This window comes from Trachemys scripta, chromosome 8, assembly GCF_013100865.1.
Source record: "Trachemys scripta elegans isolate TJP31775 chromosome 8, CAS_Tse_1.0, whole genome shotgun sequence".
Taxonomy (NCBI): Eukaryota; Metazoa; Chordata; order Testudines; family Emydidae; genus Trachemys; species Trachemys scripta.
Genome location: NC_048305.1, coordinates 84,577,693 through 84,596,313, shown reverse-complemented (window position 1 = coordinate 84,596,313; position 18,621 = coordinate 84,577,693). Strand labels below are relative to the sequence as shown.

Here is an 18,621-nt window from a genome sequence, read left to right as displayed (position 1 = left end):
AAAGGAAAATGAAATGCACACATACAAAGTGGGGAATAATTTGGCTAGGCAGTAGTAATGCAGAGAAAAGGATCCGGGAGTTATAGTGGATCACAACTGAATATGAGTGAACAATGTGATGCAGTTGCAAAAAAGGGTAATATTCTGGGGTGTATTAACAGGAGTGTTGTACCTAAGACATAGGAGTTAACTGTCCCACTCTACTCAGCACTGGGAAGGCCTCAACTGGAGTATTGTGTCCAATATTGGGCACCACGCTTAGGCCAGAGGAGAGCAACATAAATGGCAAGAGGTTTAGAAAATCGGACCTATTAGGAAAAGTTTAAAAAACTGGGCATGTTTAGTCTGGAGAGAAAAAAAAAAGACTAAGTTGTGACCTGATAACAGCTTTCAAATATGTTAAGGGCTGTTATAAAGAGGACAGTGATCAATTGTTCTCCATGTCCATTGAAGGTAGGACAAGAAGTAATGTGATTATTCTTCAGTACGGGAGATTTAGGTTAGATATTAGAAAAAACTTTCTAACTATAAGTTAAGTTCTGAAGTAGGGTTCCAAGGGAGCTTATAGAATCTCTGTCACTGGAGGTTTTTAAAAACAGGTTGGACAAACACCTGTCAAGGATGGTTTAAGTTTACTTGGTCCTGCATCAGCGCAACGGGCTGGACTTGATGACCCGTCAAGATCCCTTTCAGCTGTACATTTCTATGATTTTATGATCTCCATGCAGCTTATCACATACTAGGCTCAGTCCTACTGTTCTTGCTCAGACAAAATTCAGTGTCAATGGGCGTTTTTGGCTGAGCAGGCTAAAGGATAAAGTGCACTGCAGCTTTCTTAACCCAACATGTAGAGAAACATCCATGACGGCCCTTTAAAATTAATTACTGGGAATCATCCTCAGAATTTTTGTAAGGATCTGACACACACACATACACACAAAATATTTTATAACATTGGAACAGTGCAACCTGCCTGAGTTTTTTTTTCCCCCTTATTTTTACAGGTTCTTTTTCAGCTGGGAACAAGTAAATGCATATAATATAATCTTCTATTTAATTCAGAAATTGACTGTCTTTGCCATGTCCCAAGAATGAAAAAAAAAAACCCCACAAAAACCCGTTTCATTTTGCCTTGGTTCACTTGCGACTCCCTTGGAAAAGGTCAATGCCTCCCCAGGGAAGGCAGCCTCACAGTTTGCGAAGCACGCAATGCTAGGTTTCTTCTTTTGTGAGTTAGAAACAATTCATCTCTGCATAAATCAGAGTGATATAACACATCTCTCTGTTCATACTAGAGCTATAGGGATGGAGAGTTACATCTCAAATAGACCCGGGCAAATACTGCGCTAAAGTACCAATGAACATTTGTTTGAGTAAATGCAGTGAATTACATTGGATGGCATTCCTAAAGCCTTTTATTGACTGTGTAATTGCTATTCAGGCAGGGTTTTGTTTACATAAACATTTGGGAACATTCATACACAAGATTATGTACGTTTGTATATAGTTCTTTTATTTGCATGCAATTAAACATGTTCACGTGAAACCACCTAGTTGCACTTGAAACTATCCAAGTTATAGTCATCCAATCATGGAGTTAAAAACAATACCATGTGATTAGTCACAAAGCTTGACCAGCAAATACTGAATACTTACAGTGGGCACTTCAGAAGCAGGAGTGTGTTTGCATAAAGCATTTGTCGGATAATTGCAAATAGCAAACAAATTCTCAAAGCCCTAGTCTGGGTCTTAGCTTGTAATTACTTTAGGGCAAGGCCTGTATCTTTGTATGTGTTTGCCTAGCACAGTAAGGCCCTCGTCCTGATTGAGGCCTCTGGGTGCTGCTGTATAACATGACTATTTGTTAATAATAATCTGCTTGCCGGCAAATCACAAGTAGAAGAGGGACTAAATTAATTGAATAACTTGTTTGCCGAAGAGAGTTGGTCTTGTTTTAATTATATGACTAATCAGCTAGCTTGTGTTTTACCGTTATCTGAAAAAACTTGGGTTAATAAACAAAACCAGATTTTTCCAGCCCAGCATTTGGACTAATTATTGTTTCTCTGCTTCTGTAGATTGGGGAGCCAAAACTTGTGCTCTGCCTGGACTGCTCCACTGAGACCATGAGCAGTCGCCTTTTGAAGAGGAGTCAGTGCACTGATGATGCTGAAGCTGTCATGAAACAAATGGATACGTACTACCAAGCAACTGAGCCTGTGATTGCATATTATGAAAAGAAGACACAGTTATGCAAGGTAAATTGCTTAACTTTTGAATTAAGCTATTGTTCTCCTCTTCCATTATGTGAATGGTATTTCAGGATTAGTGATGGAAGGGCCATTTATAAACTGTGCTCAATTCCTGCCAGCCTCCCACAGAGCTGCTCATATTCTGATTTGATCTCATCTTTCTCTTGCTTGACTTATTTTCTCCTGCGCACCGGCTGGCATTGGCAATTTCAAATAGTCTCTGTAAAATACACTGTTACTTTCAAACACTCAGTGGAGCAGCCTGCATTATGCAACTTCTGCAATCAAATATCTGACTTCTGGAAAACAATTTTAAAGCATAAAAAGGCAGAGTCACCTAGAATACCATGCAGCACCACAAACCATAGCATCTTCTCCTATTAAAAGCTTTTATTTAAAAAAATCTGTGAATGCTTCTCTGAATGGTCACGCAGGGCAGCAAATTAAGTCTGTCATATACACCTTAGTGTGACACCTAAACCTCCCTCCTCTGCAGAACTAAACACACACCTCCACACCAGGTTTACATAGACCGTTAGGGACAGATCTTCAGCTGGCGTAAATGGCATAGGACCACTAATTTCAATAGAGCCACATCTTTTTACACTTGCTGAGGACCTGACCCTCATAGAGTAACACAAAGCATGACTTTAGTTCAAGTAAGAAGAATGAATAAGCAGCACTTTGTAGAGCTGCAAGAGGAAAACAAATATATGTTTAATTGATTGATGTACTAAGCTGCCTTGGAATCCTGTATACAATGGTCACCCCATCCCATCCCCATTCACAGATCTCCTTACAGGAGGACAGAAAGAAGTTCCAAGCCATGCATGTCCCAGGGTTCCCCAGTCACTCATTTGTGCCTTGACCTGAGGCCAGATTCATTCTTGCTGGCATTGGGAAGATAAATTACATCGTCAGTTCCCCCTTGGGCCTCTGCACCCAGGAAAGGGCCAGTGGTGATATCAATGATGTCATTTCCACCTGAGACCCCCGTCACCGCAGGGCAGAAGCCCTGAGCTCCCCCAGCCCCAGTTTGGTAGGTGGAGAATGGAGTGAGGGGCGGCACGAGCCGCGCTTTAACTGTAAAAGAGCCGCATGCGGCTCAAGACCGGAGGTTTGGCCACTCCTGTACTATGCGAACAACAAATCGTACTGGATAAAATAATAATACTTGGTCAGCTGTTTTGCTGGGAGAATAATATATAGTAAATGAAACAATGAATTCACCCTGCTGTGGCTCTTTTGGGCAATGTTGATTGCTCCAGAACCACTGAGGTCTGAGTATCACTGGTGGAGGGGAAATTTGCAATTTGCAGGGCAGGGGCGTTGCTTTCTCACTTATAGCAAGTTACAATACATTATTCAGACTTCTGTGTGCTGCTCTGTGGCGGGGCTGGGGTCTTCTGCCCTGGAAGGAGGGGTGGGGGTGTCTCGGGTGGAAACGGCATCATTGATATCATCACTGGCACACTCGTTTGCTCTCTGAGATAGAGAAGTGGAGTGGAAGTCAGGTGAAAAATAGAAAAATCCCATACTACTTCTGATCACAACTTCCTTGTATTCTAAATCAAGGAATTTGTCACAAGCTTCGTTACTTTATGGATCTAGCTATGTGTATGGGATAGAGTCTTTATGTAAAAGCATTTCAAGATACGTATTTAGTATACTTGCTTCTTATTTTAAACATAACTCCCGTTTTCACCCTTAGGAATTTAGTTCATTCCTAGGTGGGGAGGAGCCATTAGAAGGGCGCGTTGTGCAGGGAAGGAGGGATGGTTTCTGGCCAGTGTATTGGGACTTAAAGGTGAAGCAAGTCCTGCTCCACCTCACTAATGCTGGGAAACCCCTCCTGCTGAGGCCTGTGCTCCCAACAGATGAAATTCACTGCTGTGCTGAGGGCCCACACAAAGCTTATGTCCCTTTAAATCTGACAAACCCTATTTTGAGGGATTGGGAAGGATTTAAAAGGGCATAGGATGGGATTTGAAAGGGCGTTTAAGAGGCCCAAATCCCACCCAGCTCCCTTAGGCTGCTTTGAAAATCACAGTTGTCTTTATTTTTAAATGCAGCCTGCCCCAGTACATAGCCAAATACTGCTCATGCTTTTACTTGCAGGGAGGTTAGCGATTTTACTTGAATCCAAATGTTCCATGTCACAGCTCTCAGGAGCATAAGCATACAGCACTTCTAAAAGAGCCAGCCTTTGCTTTGGCATAGAGCAAAAAGACAGAGTTGTCAATTGGCTTGTCAAAGAAAAGACTCTATTTTTATTTGATTTCAACATTTGTAAGTGAATTTAATGCTGAGACAAGGGGTTAGATTGGCAGCCCTGGCAACTGAGTCCCCTCATTTATCCACAGAACAGGTACAGCACAGGGCAGTGGCAGTGCAAGCTCCCCTGCACTTTGCAGCTCCCCAGCTCTTCAGTCAGGAACTGGAAGGGCTCCATGTGCGCGGGAGAAATTCCCCTTGGCGCACAAGGCCTAGAGTGGCCTTACTTGGTACCTCACCCCTTGGCCCAGGGATGTGTTTCAGCCAGGGCTGGCTCTAGGATTTTTGCGGCCATAAGCGAAAACAATTTTGGCCGCCCCCCCGTTTTTTTCTTACCCCACCCCCGGCACCGCCCCCATCTCAACTCTGCCCCTTCCCCAAATCCCCAGCCCTGCCTCCTCCCCCCAGGCTCTCAAGCCTAGGAGGGAGGGAGGGAGGGAGAGGGAGTAGCAGCGCGCGCGCAGCGGCCACTCAGGGTCTCCCCCACCCTCCCAGGCTCTCAAACCTGGGAGGGAGGGGGAGCAGCGGCGCGCGAATCAGCTGTTTCGCATGCTGCGGCTGCTCGGGATCTCCCCCTCCCTCCCAGATTTGAGAGCCTGGGAGGGAGGGCAAGCAGCAGCGCGCGAATCAGCTGTTTCGCGTGCCGTGGTGTGCGAGCGGCAGCAGCGGAGGTGAGCTAGGGCAGCATGGCTGGCGCCAGAATGCCACCCTTGAAATGTGCCGCCCCAAGCACCAACTTGTTTTGCTGGTGCCTAGAGCCAGCTTTGGTTTCAGCCTAAGTGAGAGGAGAGATGGGTGCATTTCAGCTGCCTGAAGTTTACAAATGAGCAGGTTCAAAACTTTCCTTTTGTATTCTGAAATTTCTTACTGACTGCCCAGTACTGTGTCCCTAGTCTCTGGTTATAATGTCTTGTTTACTTGGTACAGAGTCAGGAATCTGTTTGCTATATATTTGTGTTTAATTTTGTTTAAAAAAAGTCCTCTCTTCCACATAAACAATTAAGCCCCACGTTCTACTATATCATCCATAGATGACTGTATCAGTCACATAATAAAGCCAAGTGCCCTCTGCCCCCTTAATGTAGTAATGGTGGGCATTAAAAAAAAATAAACAAGTTGTGTGCCAGTCACTACTGCCTGCTCAGTCATCTACTTCATGTTCCAGCCCTATCTTGCCAATCTGTTTATTGTCCAGTGAGGGTGCAAACTTGTTGGGGGTAAGGAATCAATATAAATACCTAAACAAACAACAGTATTCTTGCCAGCCTCAGCCATTAACTGCATCCATAGCTTTCACTCCACCCAAAAATGCATTCCTAGGGTATGTCTACACTACAAAATTAGGTCGATTTAATAGAAGTCGATTTTTTAGAAATCTATTTGATACAGTCGGTTGTGAGTGTCCCCACTAAGCACATTAAGTTGATGGTGTGCGTCCACAGTACCGAGGCTAGCATTGACTTTCGGAGCGTTGCACTGTGATAGCTATCCCACAGCTCCCGCAGTCTCTGCCACCCATTGGAATTCTGGGTTGAGCGCCCAATGCCTGATGAGGCAAAAACATTGTCACGGGCAGTTCTGGGTACATGTCGTCAGGCCCCCCCCCCTCCCTCCCACCCTCCATGAAAGCAATGGCAAAAAATCGTTTCTCGCCTTTTTTCCTGGGTTACCTGTGCAGACAACATACCACGGCAAGTATGGAGCCCGCTCAGCTCACTGTCACCGTATGTCTCCTGGGTGCTGCTGGCAGACGCGGTACTGCAGTGCTACACAGCAGCATCCCCTTGCCTTGCCTCGTGGATGGCAAATGGTACAATACGACTGCTAGCCATTGTCGTCATCCCATGGGTGCTCCTGGCCGACCTCGATTAGGTTGGTCAGGGGCACCTGGACAAAAATGGGAAAGACTCCAGGTCATTCTCTTCTTTAAGTTTCGTCTAATGGAGATTTGGTCCTGCCTGGAATATCCTGCCAGCTGGAGGCTTCTGCCTCAGGTTGCTCTCCCAGTTGGCAGCACCGCGCAGTCGCACCTATCCCAGCCTACCCCTTGGTCCCATGGCTCATGAAGCCTGGACAGTAGTAAGGAGCAGTTCAACTACAGGCTGAGCAAGTGCATAATGGTGATAGAATGTGCCTTTGGACGTTTAAAAGCGCGCTGGCATAGTTTACTGACTCGGTTAGACCTCAGCGAAACCAATATTCCCATTGTTACTACTGCTTGCTGTGTGCTCCACAATATCTGTGAGAGTAAAGGGGAGACGTTTATGGTGGGGTGGGAGGTTGAGGCAAATCGCCTGGCCACTGATTACATGCAGCTAGACACGAGGGCGTGCTGTGCATCAGAGAAGCTTTGAAAACCAGTTTCATGACTGGCCAGGCTACGGTGTGAAAGTTCTGTTTGTTTCTCCTTGATGAAAATCCGCTCACTCTAGTTCCCTGTAAGCCAACCACCCTCCCCTCGCCCCTTTGATCTCCGCTTGCAGAGGCAATAAAGTCATTGTTGTTTCAAATTCATTCATTCTTTATGAATTTGTCACACAAATGGGGGGATAACTGCCAAGGTAGCCCGGGAGGGGTGGGGGAGGAGGGAAGCACAGGGCTGGGGTAGTTGTAGGGGCACCCCCTAGAACGGCATGCAGCTCATCATAGAAGCGGCATGTCTGGGGCTCTGACCCGGAGCGGCCGTTTGCCTCTCTGGTTCTTTTGGTAGGTTTCACGTGGCACTGCTGCGAGTCCTTGTTATAACCTCTGTCCTTCATGCCCTTGGAGATTTTTTCAAGTATTCTGGCATTTTGTCTTTTGGAACGGAGTTCGGATAGCATGGATTCGTCTCCCCATACAGCGATCAGATACAATACCTCCTGTTCGGTCCATGCTGGAGCTCTTTTGCGATTCTGGGACTCCATGGTCACCTGTGCTGATCAGCTCGCCAGGCTGGCCAAATAGGAAATTAAATTCAAAAGTTCGCGGGGCTTTTCCTGTTTACCTGGCCAGTGCATCTGAGTTGAGAGTGCTGTCCAGAGCAGTCACAATGGAGCACTCTGGGATAGCTCCTGGAGGCCAATACTGTCGAATTGCGTCCACACTACCCCAAATTCGACCCAGCAGGGTTGATTTCAGCGCTAATCCCCTTGTTGGGGAGGAGTACAGAAATTGATTTTAAGAGCCCTTTAAGTGGACAAAAATGGCTTCGTCATGTGGACGGATGCAGGGTTAAATCGATCTAACGCTGCTAAATTCGACCAAAACTCGTAGACCAGGGCCTAGATCATTTGTCACTCCCCTTGATAGTGTCTCTTTCTCCTTTGACTTGGTTTTATTAGTGCTTATGGTCCTGCACAGGGCCCTGTTGAAAGGAACAGATGCACACATTATCACATCCTAGCAATGGTTTCCTACTGTTTTCTCTACCTCCTGCGTGTACATTTTCCAAATACTTTGTATTTTGCCCCTCTTTAGGTCACTCTGGCAAAGGATATGAACGTTGCTAACCCTGTTTATTGGTTTAAGTCTAAGTTGAAAATGTTTTCTTTGTGGACTAGAGTTGTTAGCCTTTGTTTTGAAGAGTCACTTTCCCTACTGCTGTAGAGCACCATGATACATGGGCATGGCCCTCTATGAATGGGTAACAGATTACCCTCCTGGCTCATGTCATCTTTGGCCAGCAAAGTGCCAGTTAAATGTCAGTTAGGTGGAGAAGGTAGGGATGTGGACCATCAAGTGGGGGCACTATATTTTATAAAGAGCCCAAACATCAAACCTTAGTTTGCTCATTAACTGCATTAGATTTACTGTTAGAATATACATGGAAGGCACTGTAAGGACCTTATAGAGAACATGAACCTCTGGAGTCCGATCTAATTGCCACTGACGTCAAGAGGATTCTTGAAATGATGATTTGGCGGTGTCAGATTACTGTGGCAGCAGGTCAGGTCTCCATTTGAACAAATGCTAACTGCTAACTGCTTCTATTCAGCAGCTAAGGCGCTACACCCAACAAAAGGATTGGAATCTTAATATGCAAATATTTCCTGCTGTCTGTGAACCTGACAGGAATAAATGATAGTGAACCTTTCAAAAGCTCAGCTGAGCAGAGGCACAGGTAGTGTGCAGTTTCAAAAGAAATCTAATCAGACAAAATAAAGGGGATAGAATAGAAGGGGTTTGGGTTTTTTTTGTTTGTTTCTAATCTGCACATTTTCCATTTGAGCAGATAGCTTCCAAACCCTATTCTGGGCATCAATGTGACTGTAACGGTGGAATAGAAGTTTTTCCATTTAAGGAATTTAAGATCTTCGTTTTGGGGGCAATTCAGTTCTCTATGATCCCTACCATGTGTAATGCACTGCATCTACCAGCTGATAACAACTACTACAGACTGTTTTTACAGATTATTTCTATCCTACATGTAAGGGCAGAAAGTACTTTTGAAAGGAACAAAGACGGTAACTTCCTTAATACAGAAGCATTTTCAAAAATATAAAGCCACTGCACTATTTTAGTTACAGAAAGCCGATCTCAATTTGCAATTCACTATTGAACTATGTCATTTGGGGATAGCTGCTTGTTATGGTAGAAAAATAGAAAAGTTAAAAATTTCATAGCAAAAAATGCAAAAGTCAAGGTTTAGTTAAAATAGGAAAACCCATGGCAAAAGTCAATCCCAGGTGCAAGAACAAACTTATGGAACCATACTCACATTTATTATATGTGACAGCCATATGTGAATCCAACTCTACTAAAACAAATTAGGTGCTTCTTTTAGAAAGGCACAATTTAGGGCAGGCTGCACTCAGGAGCACTGCAGCATATGTGGTTTGTAGACTAAAAGGTTTTATAGCAAATGCTGATTTTTTTTCCTAGTACAAAATCAAATTATGAAACTGAAATATATTTCACTCTTATAGCTATTGAACACAGTTATCCACAGGGACAGAGTTTTTGAGGCTAGGAATTATAAGTTGTCTTTCATGGTATAATGGTTAAGTGAAGCAGAATATGGGTCAGATTTCTAATTGCATTTGGGTGCCTAAAGATACAGGCTATTCTACCCTTACGGCAGTGGGTACAGTACAGTCACTACCTGTGTAGCCACATGCCGCATTGAAAGACCGGCTGCATCCATGCTTGTCACTGTTGTGTGTAGTTTCACATGGCAGTGAAAGGCTCTGGCAGGGGAGAGGCAGCGAGGACAGGCTCCAGAGACAAGGAAGCTGCTGGATGTTCCCCTCCGTCCCCCTGCCAGAACCTTTCCCCGCTGCCTCTGCCCTGCTAGAGTCTTCCCCTATTGCTGGAGCCTTTCACTGTAACAGGGAAAGTCTCTGGCAGCAGGACACTACATTGCTAAAAATAGCAGTGTAGACATGGGAAGCACTGCTGGGGGTTGGAGGGTGTACTGGGGCTGTAGCCTAGGGGTTCAGGTGTGAAGTCTACTACTCGCCTAAGCAGTGCCTCACTATTTACGCTGCTCTTTGTACCCTTTCTAGCTGGCATGCCGTGTGTGTGTGTGTACACACCCCACCATAAGTGTAGACATGCCCAGATGGCCTGATTTTATAGAGACAGTCCCTATATTTGGGGCTTTGTCTTATATAGGCGCCTATTACCGTCCACCCCCATCCCGATTTTTCACACTTGCTGTCTGGTTACCCTAGCCTAGTGGGATTTTCAGAAGTGCCTTTGTGCCTCACCCCCATTGATTTCCAGGGGAGTTAGGCACATAGGTGCTTTTGAAAATCCCACTAGGCATCTATCTGCATCTTTAGATCCCTTATTACCTTTAAAAATCAGGCTCAATGTCTAATGTAATAGTGGCTTATTCAGTAGTTATGCTTTTTACTGAGAAAGACAAATTCTGATTATTCTTAATATCTGACTCATCCTTTAAAGCTTCGTTTATTGACAGTACGTAGGAGTTTAATAAGTAATATTAAAAGCAACGCATAGGCAATCAAGCAAGATCCCAACCTGGTTTACAGCAGCTGAGTAGGTGTATTCCTAGGAAACTTCATGTTCAAATAGACAGCTAAATAAAAGGAGTGTGCACTTAGCAAATAATGTAAGCAGCCTGGCCCAGTGGATTTTCAGAGAGTCATAAAACTTCCCTAGTTCAAATCACATCAGCCTGAAGTTTAGCCTCCAAGATGTCAATCCAGATGCAGTTTTTTCCCTTCTACTTTTAATAACAGCTCTGAAAAGTAGTTAAGGCATGTGCTGGTTAAGGAGCAGTAAAAGGAAACTTTTAGTTAGTTATTGCAGACTTTTTGCATAGCTATTACAAAAACCCCCACAATTATTCATAGAAATTGCCATACTGGATCAGACCATCTAGTGTAGGATTGTCCAGTCTCTGATAGCAGCCAACTCTATATGCTTTAGAGGAGTGTTTCTTAATCTTTTCAGGTGGATGAGCCCTAGTTTGAAGTAACACATTTCTGTGATCCCTACATGTGTTATCACTGATACAGTCTCTGTAAAAGAGTAGCAGGGATACTCCCATATAATCAGTGTGTGTGTCTAAAGGTTGGCAGAGAATACTTGAATTTGAAGTGTAAGGATAAGTGGGGAAGTGAGATTTTTTTTGCTTTAGCTTGTAATAAAATGTAACATCTCACAACCCTCCTGATTACCTTGTGACCCCCTGGGAGTGGAAACCCCATTTTTTCTCAACTGCTTCAGAGAGAGATGCAAGAAACAATAACTGACAATTATGGGGAATATGGTCATAGGGGACAATTCTTTAAAATATGAAATGAAGGGAAACCAGTGCAGCACAGTTTTTCTAAGGGCTTGTTTACACAGGAAGTTAGCATGGAATAAGCTAGGGTGTGGGTATAGAGTGCAATATCAATTCTGCTGTAGCTCCCCATGTGGACACATTCTACACTAGGGCCATGTCTACACTACAAAGCCTGTGCCGGCATAGCCCCCTAGCATACAGACAGCCTAAACTGATTTTTTTCTCCCAGCATAGGAACATCACCTCTCTGAGTGATGTTAGTCCTGACGACAGAAGCACTGTTCCACCAGCATAGCTGTGTCTACATTGGGGATTTTGTTGGTATGACCAATAGATGCCAATAAAACATTTATGTGTAAGCCAAGCCTAAGAATGACTCTTTTTGTGGTGTAGTTTAGTACACTAAACCACAAAAATCACTTTTAGCTTGGAATAAGTGTCCACATGGGAAGTTTGTGCAGAATAGCTAGTGTGCTTTAAATTCACACCCTAGCTTATTCTGTGATAACTTCCCATGTAGCTAAGCCTCTATGTTTGCAGACAGCCTGAGTAACTAGTTCGGAGAAGTGTGACCTGCACCATCATTCTCAATGGGATTGTAATTCTGCAACCCCAGTCCTGGGAATGTAAACTATACAACCATTAACTATAATTGGATTGGTGAGCATTTTAACAAAGCATCCCACAATACTAACTGCCTTCCTAGGTACCTTAAGTGTACCTACATGGTCTTGTTTCTATGGTCAAACGCTTCATCTTCCTCTGTGGCAATTTCAAGTTATGTATTTTCAATACAAAGTCATGCAATGAAATAAAAATATGGGGAAAGTATAAAATAAACTGAAAATAATACCAAAATAAACAACACAAGGACTGTAGGACTGAGTGTATTTTTCATTATCAGACTTCACACTAAAATCCTCCATGTTGGAAGTTACCTAAAACTGCAGTGGAAGTTCCAATCTGATGCAGCACAAAAAACAGGGAGCCTTAATACTGTATTTAGATCTAGCTCACAATAGAGGCCACAAAGTCTTGAACTTACCGTACCATTTGTAAGTTCTTAGCTTGCAGGGTCCATCGTACACTTGAAGGGACAAACTTCTCTTTCAGCCAGTGCTGCTCGCTGAGATCATACAGGTGCTGGGATAACTTTGTGGTATATCCTGCGAGTTGGACCTTTTCCCTTCATGTCTGGTGAAGGCTGGTGGTGGTGGTACTGGGACTATTGTTGGTCAAAATTGTCAGTGTTTCCCATTGAGTGGGTAGATTCCAGCAGCTCTTAAATAAAGTATTGCAAATCCCATGTTCAGAAAACCAACTCTTGATGCTGACAGTCCGGCTATTGGCCTGTGTTCTCTCTCCCATTATGAGGAAGAGTCGCTGAGTGTAGGTCTACACTCCAATAAAAAACCTGCAGCGCCGAGTCTCAGAGCCCGGGTCAATTGACAAAGGCTTATGGGGTTCAGGCTGCAGTGCTGATTTCCATCCCCATCGTGGGCTTTCAGAGCCCAGGCTACAGCCCAAGCCCAAACATCTGCATTACAAATTTTAGCCCCATGGCCAAGTCCTGCAAACCCAAGTCAACTGACCTGGGCCAGCGGTGGGTCTTTTATTGCAATGTAAACATACCCCCAGAAGGCGGTAGCAAGGCAACTACACTGGTTGCATTTGCTAACCTCCTCCCAGCAATGGATGAAGATACAGTAGAATCTCAGAGTTACGGACATCTTGGGAATGGAGGTTCATAAATCTGAAATGTTCCCTAACTCTGAACAAGACATTATGGACTTCAGCCACTGGGGGGTTGGGGCTGCAGCCACAGGGGATGGGTGAGGGACTTCTGCCCCTCAGGGCACCAGCATTCTGGGCTTCTGCCCCGCAGGAGCACCAGGGCTCAGGGCTTTAGACCTGGGGGGAGCTCTGGTCGGGGCTTCAGCCCCACAGCTCCATTCCCAGCTTCTGCCCCACAGGGGGTGCCGGGGCTCCCCACAGCGCCACCCCCCCTTCCAGTTTCCACCAAGGGTGGGGGCACACCAGGGCTTTAGCCCACAAGGGGAGTGCTGGGGCTGAAACCAGCACTCCCCCTGTAGCAAAGCCCTGAGTCCCAATGGCCCCCATGGGGCAGAAGCCGGGAACAGAGCTGCAGGGCTGAAGTCCCAGCGCTCACCCCATGTCTAAAACCCTGAGCCCCAGTGCTCCTGAGGGTCAGAAGCTCTGAGCTCTCCCTCCCTCCCAACCCAGAGCCCTGACCCCTCCACCCCGCAGCTGTAGCCCAACCCCTACACCCCCACAGTTGAAGCCCTGAGCCCCAGGGCTAAAGCCCAAGGCAGTACAGTACTTGCTGGGGTTTTTTTTGGTCTCTGCTGGTGCCTGATTGATTATTTCTGGCTAAACAAGGTGTCCAGTTGACCAGTAAGTCCGTAACTCTGGTATTCTACTACTCTAATGTGCTCATGCTGATTTTTTGTCTGCAGCCTTCCATACAATTGACCACGAGATTTAGTGGTTTCTTTGTGACCATAAGGAGGGGTGGATGGATCCTTTCCCGAGTGTATCTGTTCTTATACTCCTAAGAGAACCCAGAGTGTAGTTGTGGACAATAGTTCCACTGGCCCATGCACTGGCTCATGGGGTACTACAGCAATGTTTCAATAGGTAGGAGGGAGAGTAAGAGACATAGGCTGCAGGGTATCCTTGATTTTTAGAACTTACCCCCCGACCTCCCCTATCGGATCCACCAGAATTCAGAGTTGTTAACCTTTGGGCTAGGGTGACCAGACAGGAAGTGTGAAAAATCAGGACGGGGGTGTGGGGTAATAGGAGCCTATATAAGAAAAAGACCCCATAAAATCGGGACATCTGGTCACCCTACACATTTGCACATTGCAAAACAAAACCCCTTTTCCCCTCTTTTCTAAGGCGGCTGAGGAGAGAATGTGCTGAAGTGGCTCTAGTTGTGGACAGGCCTTTGTTTATTTAGTGATTTTAAAATTAGGGGATAGGGACCTAGAGCCCTGAATGGGCAGCTAATGTTGTATTTTAAAAATTTGAGAAATAAAAAAATTTCCACAAGGAATATTTCTTGCACTGAAATTCTGCTGCTCTAAAATATGTATTTTATGTGCATACAGTGTAGAGTTTCATACTTTGGAAAAAACAATTGAAGTAGAGATTGAAACTTTAGTTCAGACCTCAAATTCTGTTTCACTGCATAGCTAAAGCCATTATTTCTCATGGTAATAAACATGATCGATTGTATTACAGATCCAGTTTGCAGATATTTCTGGAATACAAAATATAAAAATTTAGAGAGGTGTATGAATGGTTTTTTAATAGGCCAAAGATGAAATAAATACAAAGAAAATCGATTAATAATGATAAGAAATAAGCTGTATTAATCTACACATTTCCCATCTAATACACAGAACAATTACTGGCTGTAAACTCTGTTCCCCACAGCCAAAACACTGGTAATTATTCCACTGCAGTTTTAGTCTTTCTTGGTTCTCCAAAGTGAGTCTAACAGCCAGGAGAACATTTGGTCAAAGCAGAATCTGTGAAGAACTCAAGCTAACGAGAAAAACTCAGACTTATCTGTTTTGAAGAAAGTGAGCAATGGACCAGAACAAAAGCAGTGCCCACTGCAGAACATGCACTGCCCAGAGGTCATGACAAAACTGGAACAAATTCTCAAAGCTTGAAATACAAAGAACTCAAAATTGACAAGCTAGGTTGGGAGCGGTGGGATTATATGCAGTGACACTTCAAATGACAAGAAAACAGTAAACAAGTCAGAGCTAAGTGACTTATTTTTTTATACCAGTATTAAACGGGGCTATTTTATTGAGTTTATGTTTAACATAAAATAGTGTTAAAATAGGAATCCCAAAAATTTTAGTCGTTTCCATATATCAAAGATGTTATGATATTTTAAACTTCAAAGGACTCTACAGAAAGATCAACGTACACTTGCACAACCTACGAAACCTCCACATGTAATCTAGTGGAAGCACACGAAATGAATATGCTGTTTTCCAGGTCAGCATTTACAGAAGCTGCAGACACTACAGTAGGGTTTCTTAAGGAGAATGTTCATAAATCCAATCCCAAATCCAATAACCCAGAATTAGTACTGCTCTGAGTCCTTTGGATCAATTATTTAGACAACATGGGTAATTTAAATTGTTACAACTTAACCAGCATAGGCTGGTGTGTTCACATCATTTCTATTTAATGAATGTTTTGTTTTAATAGATAAATGCAGAAGGAACGCCAGAAGAGGTTTTTCTTCAAGTCTGCACATCAGTCGACTGCTTTCTGAAAAAGGAAGAGGAAGCATTGTCTCTTTCAGCAGAAGTACAGTAATGGTTTACATACAAAGTTTCATCTCATGCGCACTTGCTGTTCAAAGCAATATCTGCTGTCTTGAGAGATATCTGGAATTTGTGCATGTGGTATTAAATGTTATTTTAAAATAAATCTTTTATTTATAATCATACAGTATGCTAAATACAAAATGGTCTCCACACTAAAACCACACTAGTACTGTATGTTGTTTATCAAATTGTTTGCACTTCACAGGTTAACAGCAGCATGGTGAACAGCAGCTCCAGTTTATATTTATAGTATCATGCATTTGAATATAATCATATGTATTGCACAATCAGCAGTCAGTTCCTTCAACTGCCATATAGCAAAGACTTTCAGGATTGCTCTGTCTCATTGCAATGATTTTTTTTTTCTTTCATTAATTAACACTGTTCATTTTTGTGCTAACACTTAGCTTGTTCCCGATTTATAGTGGTTGAAATCTGTTCTCTGCCATTGTGCTTTATAATGGAACATTCCTGGAATTAGTTATGCTAATTTGTGGAGCTGTGGAAGTTGAATAGACTTTTAACACTTCCCCAAAACACTGTCAATGCATTGCAAAAATGAACTGAACATGAAGAAATTAACAAACACTGTAGAGGTCTGTCCATCTGTTGCCATCGCACAGACAAAACTGCTGTGAAATCTTTGTTGTGCTGCTAGAGTTTGCTGTATATTGTAACAATTTTCTAATTGGGCAGGGATACCTTTGCTCTTTGCTGAAAACATGAACTGAATAATGTTGGTACAATTAAAAGTGCAAACAAATTGTTCTCCAGGCTAATAATAGTAGCATATTTCACTGTTAAAAATTAGCATGTGAAGTTGTTCAACAGCCATTATGTATAAAGATTAGCAGATATCATTAAATCATACTCTCTAAGTATTCCAAGTGTAAATTTCAGTTTTGGATCCTCATCTGTTGTCTTCTAGTGGCACTGCCAAACTTTGAAAATGACAGTCAAAAAGAAAAAAAAAAGGCAGGGATTGTTTGATTCCTGTTGCTTGTATCTTTAACAATCCACCTTTCCAAAATATCTAGACAAAAATATGCAAAACCATACTCAGCCAAAATGTTGGTTTTTGGTACACTGGTAGCCAAAAAACAAACAAACCTTATTTGACATTCTTGTGAAGTAATTGCATCCTCTTACTGTGCTGTTGCACCAGTCCACAGTTTAAGTTTGCATGATTGATCTTTCTGTCAACAACTGTACTTTTCACTGAGCATTTATGGGGCAGATTTGTATTTTTAAAGTTATCTTTCTTGTAATGAAGACATAATACAAATAAAAAGTATGGACAAATGCTAAGAGTCGTTATTTATGCTGCAGTACACGTGGGTTTGATATTGCCTAAAGCTCCATAAAATATGGATAATTGGTAAATATAAATCAAATAAAGCACTCTAAACTCCCCTCCCTTCCCCCCAAATCAGGGCAGAGTTTTTAATTTTTTTTGCGCTTTTCTTCTACTTCCTTGACATCTGCCCCGTAAGCAATAGCTTCAGTTATTCACTAAAGGGCAATTTTAGACCTGCTCTTCTCCTTGAATTGTGGATGTACTTGCTTCCTTGGGTTCCTTTACAAGTTAACCTTTCCCTCAGACACCAATTGAGGTGCTATGCCAACTCCAGAACATTGCCGTGAACCAACTGGAAGGGTACATGATACAACATGTCTAGCAAACCACTTCTTGAAAATAATCAATTTACCTTCAGAATGCAGCCAGACTCCTCTGGCCTGAGGAGAAACATCATTTTAGCCTAGATCTGAACCTGGTGGCACTACTGGCTGTACTCTTATGCTATTTTTCCAGTAATTAGAGGATTTTAGAATGATCATGTGGTTGTAAATTATCCTTGAGTTATTTCTCATTAGAATGACAATTAAAATGAGTGAAATGTGAAACTTTGATTTTTCGTGCTGTCCCTCAGAAACTGATCATCAGTTTCTAATTCAAAAAGTTATTTGCAATATTAGACAACACACAATTCCATATTTTAAATGTAGTGTGTCAAATTTTACCCTTCTTTCTTATATCACATTTCCTAATCCAATGGTTTTCAGCCTGCGATCTGCGGACCCGCTGGACATCTGCAGACGATGACTACGTCTACACAGATCGGTGGGTAGTGATTGATCTATCGGGATCGATTTATCGCGTGTAGTGTAGACGTGATAAATCGATCCCTGATCGCTCTGCCGTTGACTCCTGTACTTAGAGGCGGAAGCAGAGTCGACGGGGGAGTGGTAGCAATCAACCCCGCACTGTGAGGACGCGAGGTAAGTCGACCTAAGATATGTCGACTTCAGTTACAACTATTCTCGGAGCTGAAGTTGCGTATCTTAGGTCGATCCTCTCCCCTAGTGTAGACCAGGCCTCAGTCTAAGGGGTCCGCGAATGGTGACTATGAAAATAAAATTTCAGAGCTCAGAAAAGGCATTCTGTTTTTCTGATCAAAAGTATGTGAATACCCCCACTTTCAGGTAAAACCCAAAAGTGTTGTCGTTACAATTGAAGCCCACAGTTTAGTGCCCTTTCTCACACTGTGTCACATGCTGTGCCCTGAAACATTTACAGTTGAATTCTGTTTAGTCAGTTTTAAGTCTAAGACTTCTATTGCAGGGGTCTCTGGATCACAGGTTGAACTTCCAAAGGGGTCCTGCACCTCTATTTGAAATTTTGTAGGGGTCTACAAATGAAAAAAAGGTTGAAAATCACTGTCCTAGTCCATCAGGTATAGCTGCTGAGATGCCAATCTAGAATGAATGCAAACATTACATGAATCAGTTTGCAAGTATCATACACACACACACACAATTTCCCCTATCTCAATAAGCAGCACTGTTTCTGTGTGAGTATATTATATATTTGATATCCACCACTCTTACACATATCTCCATACACATATATACTGTGAGAGAGAGAGATAATTGTGTGTGTGTGTGTGTGAGCGCACATCTATACACACAAATATTC

General features: G+C 43.2%; 1 protein-coding gene across 2 annotated transcripts in view; it reads left to right on the top strand.

Moving 5' to 3' along the window:
• AK5 (adenylate kinase 5) overlaps positions 1-16,946 on the top strand; it is a 217,196-nt gene extending 200,250 nt beyond the window's left edge. For both annotated transcript variants that reach the window (XM_034778645.1, XM_034778646.1), the window contains exons 13-14: positions 2,079-2,258; positions 15,523-16,946. In XM_034778645.1, the coding sequence (XP_034634536.1) occupies positions 2,079-2,258; positions 15,523-15,633 (291 nt within the window). In that variant the 3' untranslated portion in view covers positions 15,634-16,946. The remainder of the gene's footprint in view (positions 1-2,078; positions 2,259-15,522) is intronic.
• The last annotated feature ends 1,675 nt before the right edge of the window (positions 16,947-18,621 follow it).